The sequence below is a fragment of the Rhinolophus sinicus genome, linkage group LG09, assembly GCF_036562045.2.
Source record: "Rhinolophus sinicus isolate RSC01 linkage group LG09, ASM3656204v1, whole genome shotgun sequence".
In the NCBI taxonomy this organism is placed as follows: Eukaryota; Metazoa; Chordata; class Mammalia; order Chiroptera; family Rhinolophidae; genus Rhinolophus; species Rhinolophus sinicus.
Window position 1 is genome coordinate 30,924,817 of NC_133758.1, and position 12,378 is coordinate 30,937,194.

At 44.8% G+C, this 12,378-nt stretch overlaps 1 protein-coding gene across 3 annotated transcripts in view; it reads right to left on the reverse strand.

Annotated features, from left to right (window-relative positions):
* Window positions 1-4,696: 4,696 nt before the first annotated feature.
* MAPRE2 (microtubule associated protein RP/EB family member 2) overlaps window positions 4,697-12,378 on the reverse strand; it is a 140,958-nt gene continuing 133,276 nt past the window's right edge. For all 3 annotated transcript variants that reach the window (XM_019740828.2, XM_019740827.2, XM_019740826.2), the window contains 2 exons: window positions 8,712-8,870; window positions 4,697-6,224 (listed from right to left, as the gene is read on the reverse strand). In XM_019740828.2, coding sequence (XP_019596387.1) covers window positions 6,150-6,224; window positions 8,712-8,870 — 234 coding nt within the window. In that variant the 3' untranslated portion in view covers window positions 4,697-6,149. The remainder of the gene's footprint in view (window positions 6,225-8,711; window positions 8,871-12,378) is intronic.

Sequence of the window (12,378 nt, forward strand, 5' to 3'; positions counted from 1 at the left end):
AAGCCCTTTTAGGCACAGGTTTGACAGGTACAATTGTTTAGGAGCCCTCTTTCTAGGCTTTCAAAAGCCTACAAGAAGTTTAGCTCCAAAGCACGTCTATTATCGGGTTTGGGGGCACTTCTACACATAAATTCACCACGTTTTGTTTTCTTTGTGGAATTTAGCATTGTCACCTAAGAAAATAGGTGAGGCATTTCACAGCAGGCTGGAAACCAGTTTGGGTAACAGAATATCACAGTGACGTGTGCCAGAGTGTGACAATCATTCTCATCAGTTAGGATGTTAAGGAGTTAAATGAAGTTATTGCATAATGTTATGTGCTGAGTGTGTAACTGTGATTGTCCAAGCTGTCATTTTTAAGTTGTATAGAAACTGGCTGAGTGTTTTCAAATCAAATATGTTTGGGTCCTCTTTTAAAAACTCAGTGGCTAATACAATCCTGTGCTCTAACTAGGTATTAGCTATACTGTCAATACAGTATTTGCTTAGAAAATATGGTGGAGATATAACCAGGTGTCTGTCAATTTCCAACATTATATTCTCAGGAGAGGAAAAAGTATTACATTTAAGCCCATTTAGATCTATTATGGGTATGACAAATACAACCAGTCTGTGCCTATTCAATCTTTGCTTTAAAAGGAATATGTTTTCCATCCCTAAGTAAATGGTACTGAAATTTAAAAAAGGAAACCTAGATAAGCTATGTAAGACTGCTCAGTATCTTGCGATATTAATTTCAAAACCATTCCCTTAAGAAAAAATGAAAATGTTCTGGTAAAATTCACATTTGCCTTCTCTCACCCCCACCCCTCTTTTTAAGCTCAGCTGACTGTGTCTGTGTCTAAGACACAGGAAGGTCCCTGAGTCTCTCTGAGAAAACTTAGCCTGACATTTAAAGTGATTTTTTGTGGCCTTTAAGGTATGATAGCAGCCACATTTGAACAAAACATTTTAATGAATAAGATAAACATGACTTAAAACAATTTTTTTAGAAGTTATATTATACCGATAACCTTCAATACCTAAAGAAATACCATAGTGTAAACATACGAGGGATGTTTGCTACACAGAAGGATGTGTGTGCTTAACTTTTTTATTCTCTGAGAAAGAACACATTTAGGTACCTACGGACTATCACAAATTCAAAGGGATGTTAACATGTTATTTAACATCTGTCTGCTTCTCCCACTGTGTATTTGCCCGGCCCTTTAAAAACAATTTACACTCAGTCTTGACAAAATAGTTACAAAATACCACAAGAAACCTGTTTAAGAAATGAAAACTTGGCAAGCATTTTTTTATCAGTGGAGAGAAAAAGGCGTTCAACAAATTAGTTTTGGCCGGGCCTTCTCTTTTTATGACAGTCCTAAACCCAACATAGGAGGCAAGGTCCTAAATGCACCGTCTGTGTAAACCTTCCCTATACCAGGTGTGGGGTCCAGGTTGGAGCTTTGGAGAGGGAGGGTCTGGAGCAGTCTTGTGATCTGAAGTCCTGATGCCCTCTGAGGGTTCTCTAGGGTCAATGGCTTTTAAGCTTTGCCTTCCCTTAGGCAGTAAGGCCAGAGCTCTTCCAATGAATGGAGAATGTCTGAGTTTCCAGTTCAGCAAAACAAGAAGTGTCAGACACCCAGGAAGATGCTCTCACATGTGAGCTACTTGACAACACAGTGTCAGTGCTGAGACGTTGGGTCAGTGAATGTTTCCCAGTGATAACAGCCACAAGGATCATAGCAGCTGTGTTCTAGAAGTTTAGAGGAAGAATAACAAAGATCAGAGTGAAGCTGTGTGCTTCATTTTAAAGAATGTCATTTCATAACTCGAAGTCCGAGGAATTATATTGCCCACCCACCCCCAGTCAAGGGCCTCCTCATGATACCAGTAGGAGCACATTACATTTTTAGAGATGATCTCAGGTTTAATAAACTGAAGCAAACATGGTATATTTCACCACTTTTGAACCATTAACGATGGGTTTGCCACAGTCCACCAGTGTGCCTTTTAAGTGAGATGAATCACACATATTGTTGACTATGCACAAATGTCTTAAGTGCATTATCTAGTGTTTGAAACCCCAGGGTTGGTGAATTAAATGGAAACATGCTTTGAGCATGACATGTCACAGCCCAGGTCACAGATCACAGACTTCCATCACAAGTGCACCCCGTGGAGAAATGAATCTTGGTGGAGAAGAGTGGTAGTATTTCTGTTTTCTGTTCTTTTTCCCACTTCTCTGTTCTTAGGTTAAGGCAAGTGAATGGAAAATAGGGGCCAAAGGATATTATAGAAACAAAATTGGCCTCTAGGTGGTGCTTGAAAGCAGTATCAGGAAGGCCAGCATCTGTCAGGGTGAATGGGTACTGGTTGAACCTCAGTAACCTGCAGGCCCCTGGGCGTCTTCAGCAGGCGGACCTCACGGTTTCCTCAGTTCCCACAGGTGGCTCGCTGGCCCAGTTCTAATACACTGATTTTTTCACCTGTGCCTCTGCCTTGAACAAACTTTTAAGCTGGTATTAATTTAAAAAAAAAAATGTCCCATTGGTAGCAGGTCACGTTTTATCTGCATAATAAATAGATTGGAAGAATATCCTACTAGTAAGCTGTGAATTTGGATCAGATTAAAACACATTTTAATTTTAATTTATGAGAAGTTTTGTATTCCATTTATGTCTGTAACTCATTCCTAGCAAAGTCAACAAACGAGAGGAAGGAAATACACTGAATCAAAGAGCTTTTGCCAGTCACAGGTCGTTTTGCACGAAGCTTTACTTTGAAACATTTGCCTGCTTCTCCCAGTCTCCTATTCGGCTGGCCCTGTCCCATGCAGATGGAGCAGGCTGGACCTGCAGGAACTTGGCTTGGCTTGGCTTTGCTTGCAAGTGGAATGTTTCCTAAGGGGATGGTTTATCTTTATTTTCGGCAAATTTTTAAAAAAGGCTACAGCTGCTACATTTGATATCAAATACTAATTCTTGTTAAAACATTTGTCATCAAGAAAAACAAAGACTCAACCCCCCACCCCGCTGTGTGGATCATAATAAAACATAGTAAGTGTGTGAATCCACATACGTAGCCACTCATATACATGCTCATTCAAAAGGCAGCCTTTAGCGTAAAAATGTAAGAATCTATAGATCCAAGCCGATTTTAACATATACTTTTTTTTTATTAAATATGTAAAAAGATAACCGCAAGTCAAGTTATTCACATATTCAGAGACAAAAAGCTATTCTACCATGCGACAGTAGGTGGGTAATGTAAAATGAATGTGATACATCTGAATAAGACCTTTTCATCTATTATGTCATTACTTATCTATATTTATAATTAACAATACATATGTTTACATTCCTTTCAGTTTACATTTAATATATAACAAAAGCTTTATGGTGTACTATTTAGTAAAAGTAATTTGAATGCATATTAAACCTTAACGGAATAATGGAAATACTCACCAGGGAAGGGAGGAGTTCTTGGTTCCCTTCTGGAACTTACTTCTCTCAGGTCAACAGGGTGTTTGTCTTTTCTTTTTCTGCTTTTCTGCTTAGAAGACAGGCTCTCTCTTTGGCCCCTGCTTCGATCACTTCCCATCTGACATGAGCAGCGGAAGTGCTATCACCAGCCACAGTGGGTATGAGGGGGACACTACGAATGAAGTCCGGCTTCTGAGAGGAGGAGCAGGGTGCACACTAAGGGATGACTTCTCAGCCCAGCAATGATGCATGCTGGGAGGAGGGCATGGAGGAAAGCGTGCCCTGGATGCCGAGATGAGGGAACGATGGGGTACAGTCATCAGGGAGAAAGTAGCAGGCCTGGCAAATGAGAGGTGGTCTGCACAGAAGATCTGCAGCCAAAGAGGACTGAGAAACTTGGCTGATGAAGATTCCCCAAGGTATCAGTGCTGTCACATGTGATACAGCGCAATGGAAAATGTCTCAGGTGGGGACAGCAAGAGGAATTTATAGATCTTCTCTACATAAATTGTCTGCCCCAAGATTCTGGGAAGGAGAATGAAGTATGATGACCGAGGAACGTCATCTTTGGAAGCTATCTGGCCAGTATGTTTACAGCTGAGAAGGTTGGAGATTTGGGGGGAAATGGAGTGGCTGAGTGGCGGTCACTGGTGAGGCTTATGCAAGTTACACAGTAATCGTGTACATGTATATGAAAGGAGTTTGGCTCATGTGCACCTGGCACTAGGTATTACTGAGCTGTCCTGGGAAGGTAAAGAACTGTGTAGGAACCACCGAAGTATAAGCTGCATGGAATTATTTATTGTGCCTCTTCATAAAAGCTATTTTTTTAAAAAAAGGGAACTCAGTGAGTGCAACAGACGTGGGGGAACACACCGTTAAGCATGATGCTGTATATAGCACAACCACTACCTGAAACCAGGTGTGGGAGGATGTCACTGCTGAGAGCCAGGCTTTCCAGCCTGAGAGAAAGGCGCTACTACTCTAGCGCAGAGCAAGCAGGAGAGAGAAGAGAGGGAAACCAAACACCACGGAACATCTGTCCAATTCTGCACAGTGTGTTGTAATAACCTCAAAAATACAAGCAATCTTTTTCACATATAACTCAAATACCACTTTGCTGTAAAAGATTTATTTTGAGAAGACTTCTTTTGGTGGAAAGCTTTAATGCTAGAATTTAGAATCAGTATTTCATCAATTAATAAAGAAATGTCAAAGCTGCATGATACAGAATTCAGAAATTTATTTTAAGCTTTTCAGTTAAGAGGAAAGTGGGGTGGGCACAGTTGTTTGTTGTTTTGGTGGCACCTGCTAAGTCAAATAACAAGTGAAGGTAAATTTAAAGTTAGAAACCAAGTGAAATGAATTGATCCAGGAAGGAATCCCATCTGTCAAAGGAAAAAAAAATAAAATAAAGAGGCAAAGATTTGGAAAGATGCTAAGAAAATGTGCAAATCTTAGTTAAAAAAATAAGGAATGCTTTTAATTCATTAATGTATCCTTGATTTATGAATTGCCATGGTTTAGCAAAGGTCAATGACAAGGAGGGCCGCAGTATAAAGAGGGGAAATTCCTTATTCCAGAAGGTACTGGGAGTCATAGACTATTCTGTGCTGTCATTCCAGTGTCAACACCAGACTTCAGAACCATGATTCTCCCTTGGAATTATACTCCTAGTAATCAGGTCTTCACTTCCAGCAAGTGTACAGCATGAGGCAGAGCTCTGACACTCAGGGCTGCACAGCCCGTAGTGATCCTTTAGTCCCCTAGTTGGATGACAGGGTTGGTGCGGAACCTCACACAAGGAGGCAGGAAGACCTGTACCTATGCAGATCCCCTCTGGACTGCAGATAACTGATGACAGCTTCCTGGGGAGTGTGGTTGCCCACCAAAGAGGACCCTGAGAAAGAAAACAGCATGGAAACCTGGGCGGGGGGAGGGGAGGGGCAAGCAGTTAGAGGGCCAAGTTGAGATGGTGTTTTCCTTGAGTGAATGTCTTTAAAAACTAACAACACACTGTGTGGTTGTCTAACATGCAAACGTATGAACACTGCTGGGCCCTGAAGTCCTAATTTTGATTCCATTCTTTTTTCCCCTTTAGTGTTGCGAGTAGAGGGAGAAACTGACTCTGTTTTTCCCTATGAAACAAGTCACTGTCATTATGGCTTTCATATCAAGTATCTCTTTCCCTTTGTTCCAATTTATTATTTGAACCAAATTTATGTTCAGAGGTTAGACTTGCAAAAACATCAAAGCACCACAAATGTGTGTGACATCTAGTGACACTGGGTTGAGAAATGCCAATATAAATACCATATATCAAATTACCATTGTTTCACACCAGGATAAAAAGGGGGTGTTGGTGGTGGTAGTGGGGTGGGGAGAGCTGTTCTGGAAAGAAATGAAAAGAGCAGAACCAATTTCACGCAGCCAGGTGGCGAAGTTGAAGGTTTGTGACCCCATGATCTCTCAGGTGGGCCGCCAAACGGCCGGCTGCTAATGTGTCTTGGCAAAGGAAATGGGAACTGAGTGCAGTGGCTGGCATATGCGACAGCGCGGTGATGTTACCGGCAGACTGGGAACAACTGGTTTCTGTTGAGCTTGAGGCCACACGTGTTCCAATTCTCCAGAAGAAAAGTTCCCACACAAAATGGAAGTGTCGAGAGCTGCCAAGACGGTTCAGTACTCTTCCTGCTGCTGGGGCTGCTGTTCGTGGACTTGTTCCTCTGCTTCCGGCTCTTCTGGGTGGCCTTCCTGCGGGGCAGGGGGAGAAGTTTTGGTTGAAACAATTTACTGTGTCAGGGGCTCTGCAGTCCCCCCAACCCCGTGATCACTGCCCGGCACAGCGTCGCCAGGCGGTGGGGAATACGAGCCAAGGGACAGATCGCCACGCAAGTGCTTCCTCCTCTCCAGAGCCAATGCTCACACTCGGGGATGCCTTTGCTTCCCTGCTGCATCACAGAACAGATCATTCTAGAGCACAGTCATCAGGCTTTATGCACCAAACTTTTCCTTCTGTTTTGGAAGGAAATCTTCACAGAACCTACTACTTATTTTCCCACCCTCTGTAGAAGAGTAAACCAAACGTGATGACTGAAACACATCTTGAGAACTGGGAATGAATCTGCTGTGACACAGCACAGAGCCCCAGGCCCCTGCAGTGTGTCAGATGGTCATTCTGACACTAACTGCCCGTGACGTGGAGCTTCCGATCTGCTTCCTGTTTCCTGTCCTGCTGACATCCTTCTCGCATCCTTCTCGCATCCTTCAAGCATGCCGGCTTGAAGTAGACCCCTTGTTATAATCTATGACTCATCCGATGATACAGGGTTAGCTTGGCAGAGAAGCAACTTGTTAGAGTGGTAAGGCGAGGAGAGGATAATAACCAAGTGTTGAGGAGAGCACCTGCTAAACCCATTGTTCAGTCTTAATGACTGATACTGCTTTAAAGTATTACTTCTGCTTGGGGTTTCTGCATTCATTGCCTAGACACTGAAAGAATGGCTCTCTGAATCCAGAAGGCAGCAAGTTGGGGTGTGTGGGGTTGGGGTGGGGGTGCTGATGGTCATGCGGAGGGTAGAAGAGAAGCTGACTATAGTTTTCTAGGCAGACCCAGGAGGCAAGAACTCTTGCCTAAGGTGAGTCCTGCCTGCCATTAGCTAGGACTTCATGGTCCACGTCAACCGTTACCTTGGGGTTCATTGGCTGGTGTTTCTACACAAGGACTCCCTCTTGGGATAAGATCTGGCCCAAGTTAGAACCAGGCCTTTTCACCCATTGGAAGCGCAGGGTGGGGAAGATTTCATCCTGCATGCTGCCTTTCTCCTGGTTAACGGACACCGCGATGGACAGATGGCGGCACCATTCACTCAGGCTCACAGTGCTATGCGTCCCTCATAGGCTTTAGCTTCTAACAAGCTTGTGGAGAGAATAACCTTAATTCATCTGGTGTTACCAGACTACAAAGCACTGTCTACATGTAGAACTTCATGTCCATCCCACTTTGGGTGGTACACACACACACATGACAAGTCAACCTTTGGTTTCTTCCATCGGATCTGAACATTTTGAGAACCATATTTTGTGAGGCCATCACTGTCTCTGGGCTTTGACCAGACAGATTCTCAGGGCTTCAAAAATCTATAGCCTGAGCTAATGATAACCAAGAAAGAAGTTGAAAAACTATCCGGGGAAAATGAAAAGAGGGGTGGAGCGTCCCCAAACCCCAGATGGTTTCTTATACTTGAGGAAAAATTCATAGTTAGGATTTTAATCTTACATGGAGTAAACATTTGCCTGGTATTCGGCTGGAATAAGACAAAGTAAACTTGCCAGTGGCTTGTGGCATTCTGCAGAAACACTAACACACATGCAGCTTAACCACAGAACCCACAGAGCATCCATAGGACACCCGGACAGAGACAAGCACTTCTCCCAGCTTCAGCCTGGTGCGAGGAGAAGCTCGAAATCCCAGCCCATCCTCTCTCTCCTTCCAGCGCGGCCCTGTGGGAGGTGACGCCCCATCAGGCTCCCACTCCTGCTGCCAGCTGCTGGGCCTTTCCCTCCCGGCCCCGGCAGACGGGGGGTGATCTGCCTCCTTGCTTCTCTGGTTCCTCCACTGCTCCTCACATCTGCTTTCCATCACTGGATGGAGCCACACTCGGGGTCTCCTTCCGCACACTCACTCATGAGTAGCAACCCCAGTGGGCAGAGTCCCCACAGAGGAGACCTTCTAGAAGTATTTTTCAACAAAGGATGGTCCCACAGGGCTGGTCTGTCCTGGCAATGAGTAACCAAGACAACCAGCTATGAAATAAAAACAGACAGTTGTGGGGCTTATGGGGATGAAAAAAGTGTCTAGATCAATTTCTCCTTTAACTACACTCTGATCTTTCACGAAGAAATAATCCTTATGCACATTGTTACTTTCATTTGCTCAGACAGCTGAAAATCACTTGAGATTTGGCTGCACAAGCCTACTTTTCTCAATCAAAGTCCCTGTACACCCTCCCCCCTCCATGTCCACCCATCTCTTTCCAGATTAATTTATGGATGCATGTCCCATAGGCATGGTCAGTGGATCAGATGACACTGCTGTTTATTCCTCCAGGAATCTCAAATGCACTGGCTGAGCTGTTATTCCCACGGAGGTCCCAGGGCGGTATCCTAAGGCACATCAGTCACGGCACTCTGACCACGAGTGTCACTTCAGGACACGCGCTAAGGGCACCTCACACTTACGTGCTCGTCCGAAGCATAGAGAACTTCCATTAGTCGCTGCACGAGATCATCGTTTTCCTGCCCGTGTTCTTGGCAGAGTAGTTCAATCTCTCTCAACTTTCCGAAGTAGAAATCCCTTTCCTTTTCCACGCCTTCGAGGGCAAGTTTTAATGAATGTACCTGCAAGGGGGTGAGGGTGGAAAAGAAAAAAACCCCAAATACAGTATAAGAAATAAACTATGAACTATGCTTGCGTATAAAAACCCAAAACATGAAAAGACAGATATGCAACAATAACCGATGTGCAAGTCTGAGGGAGAAACAAGGGGCTGTTGTTTGGAGCTTGAGCCTGGGCCAGAACGTCCAACCTCAACAGCACACTAGTCATTCCCCTCCGTCAGCGGAGTGTTTATTAACCAGGGTCAGAGGGATCGTTCTGCTGGAGCCAGTTCTATCCAGGCTCTGAGTAAGCTTTCCTCTCCTGCTAATACGGGCCAGAGTACAGCTTTCTCCTGCCTTGTCCATCCTCATAGGAGGAGGGAGAAGAGGGAAAGGAGAGAGGCCCTCGCTGTGGTTACTTTAGATGTATTTTGAGGACACTTCTGGCTTCAGATCACTCACATTAACAGTCACCCTTAGATCATACACATTCTGAGCTAAACTAGACAAATGCTGTCTCCTGAGAAATTGGGTCCTGGCTACATAAGGAAACCTGGCTGAGACTAAAAAGCCTGGCTGCATCTGTCTTAATTTCTCTAGTTCTGGCTTTGAGGAAGATTTTCACTCGAAAGGTGGAAAGAGATGGAAGCTCCATTCCCACAGCAAAATAGCCTTCGTTTCCTGTTTTCTCCCACTTAATGCTGGTTCGAGGACCTTCCAGGGTTGTGCAGCCTCTCACAGTGGCTACAGAGACAGTGCTAGTGAAAGGCAGGAGGCAATGGCGAGGCAGCGCCTGACAGAGCTGTCACCTGGGCTCGGGCTGAGGAAACACTGAAGGGCATGTAAACCGATCTGCGCTCAAATCCCAGGCAGCTGCACTCAGTCCCAAACTATCACCTGGTCCTGCTGTCTGAGAATCCCTCAGGTTTCTTTTACCCTTTATGCATTTTCTATTTATACAGACGATATTCTTTAGACAGTAAATTAAGGCTTTCATGGCTCTCCTCAGGTAAAATCTCTTTTCAGTATATTAAAAATCACCCTTAACTGAATTTCCAAAAATTACCTTTGGAATGGAAAATTTTCTTCTTTCTAGTCACTCTGGACCTTTGTACATGCTATTTATCTGTCTGGAATCAGTGATTTATTGAAATATATACTGAGCACACGCAGTGTCCGTTCAGAATTTCCTGCACACCTGGCACACGTGTATCCATCCTGTGAGACTCAGGGATACAGGGTCTCTGAGTTCATCTCCTTGACACCCTCTGGTAGCTGCTCACCAAGCAGCGGAACACAAGTTTGCTAACATTTAACTCTTATTTCTGATAATACCATGGCTTGGACATTGGTAAAAACTGAAGGCAACCAGCAGACTGAATTCCAGGGAAAAGAAAACTCCCTTTGTTGTAGAAATCCTTTCTTGCTTTCATATAAACAAACCCCCTGCCCAGGCCCGGCCACAGAATCCACCTGAAGCCTGAACTGGTACCAGCAGATGGATCCATGGCAGGTTAGGTATCTGCCAGCTCCCTCTGAACAGGAAAGGAGGGTCTCTGGACACATCTGACCCACAAACACTGTTTGTCTGCCTCGAGAGTGCCTTGGGCTGCACGATGAGCAAAGAGCTGAGGCTTTTGTAGAAATACCCAGCCCAAGCCAGCCTTTGGTGGTATTCCAGACACATTAGGTAATAGATGCGCAGCTATAAACACTCTCTAGTAAAAGCCCACAGGAGCTAAATTATATGATGAAAGATCAATTGGCAACCAAAATTCCATTTTCACAGTCGCACTCATAAAGACTGATGCCTTCCTGCTCCCTCACAAGTTGCAGCGGAAGCCTACGCAGTGGGAGGGGGAGAGATCCTGGGGAAGAGACAAGAAGTTTTCTTCTCCTGATTCTCCCCACCCTCTCAGTGTCCACACACTTCAGATCCTCCAGGCCACAGTGGCTGCCCGGGCTAACCAATGCCCACTCTCTGGCCCCACAGCAGTGACTCCACGCCTGTTTGCTAACCCGCTCTCCAGAAACTGTCCCTAATTATTGTAGTGATGTCTTTTTCTCCCCTAAGTCTTTTGATTCATTTCTATCCTTGGAAGTGTCTAGCACAGTAGTACTTTTATAGTATGTCATGAGAGACTGTCTGAATAAAGGCATGAGGCCAAGTAAATGAGAATTCTTAGTTTATGGCACTTGTCACTTTATCACTACTGTAATTCACTCGTCAGCCTAGGCATTTTCGCTCAGCCATTCCTTGTCCTAGTGGCCTCAGTTCGAACATAGTGATGCCTGTGTGGCTCCCCACCAGCTTCAGGGGACACCCTGCAGGCTTCAGGGACAGAAAATAGAGGGAGCCGTAACAGATAACCACTGAAACGGATCTGGAGTAAGCGCTCTCTAAATAGTTGCTGAATGAAGGTTCCAAATTTAGGATGTGTATGACCTTCCCTCTGAGGGCAGGGAGTAGGGGACAGGCACACTCTTCCTCGAAGTGAATACATCAGTGGGCAGGCAGGTGGGTGAAGCCTTTTGGAAGTAACGAAGGAATTAACACAAGAAGAAGGAAGACCACTGGAGTGCCCCTCTTTTCTCACTCTGTCCTCTCCAAAGTGGCATTTTGGATGGTAGGACAAGGTCTGGGTGCCCTGGGGATGTGGCGTTCTTTGTGTGACTGGAAAGGTCATGGGAGCCTAGAGCTAACCCAAGGAGAGGAAGCGGGGCTCCTTGCCTAAGGCTGTAAGGGAGAGAGGGGCAGGATGGACCACGTGGTCACACTTTGGGTGGGAGGCTTGGGAACCTGGGTGTGGTAGAGCCGGACGACAGGGAGCAGTGAAATCATGAAGAAATATGAGATAATAAAGATACCAAAAGAATCTGAGCTCCTAAGGAGAAAAGAGTTATAGATCCAGAGTATTACAGACCCACGCCTGATGCTTTTTATGTCCACCCCATTTGCTTAAAGCATGAGGCATGTGGCCCAGGGTGCATTACGGCTGTCCTAACGGCCTGTCATCTGGGAAGAACTCGTTACTAGAAACTCTATATGGGCTCAAACTGAGACTCAGCAGGTAATGAGAACAGTCCACAGTTTCTAAATCAGAGTCCTACCCACTGGATGACTTAAGGTGTCACCTTTTTCATTAAAATAACCAGAATTGTAAAGATCTGCTAGAAATACCCTAGCTAAGCAACTGCCTGCTTTTAGAACTAGGTTCTTGATTGCAAACATACAATTAGCTCAAAAACTGTTTCCAGACTCTTGCTGGCTCATCAAGCATCAGATTAATCATGGGGAATGGCCCAGTGAGGGGGCCTGGGAACAGTCTGAGGACCTCAAATACAGACTCCTCTCCCAGGGGTAGGAGAAGCCAGGATAAAAGGCCCTGCTCCTAACTCAGGGCCAGGGTAGGTAGCTTTTGCAGTGGGCCCTTCCCTACCAATTGTTTTATTACTTTTAAAACTATGTACAATTTTAGGCAAAATCAGCTATTGTTAGCTATAAAGCATACCTAAGTTTTTATATAGA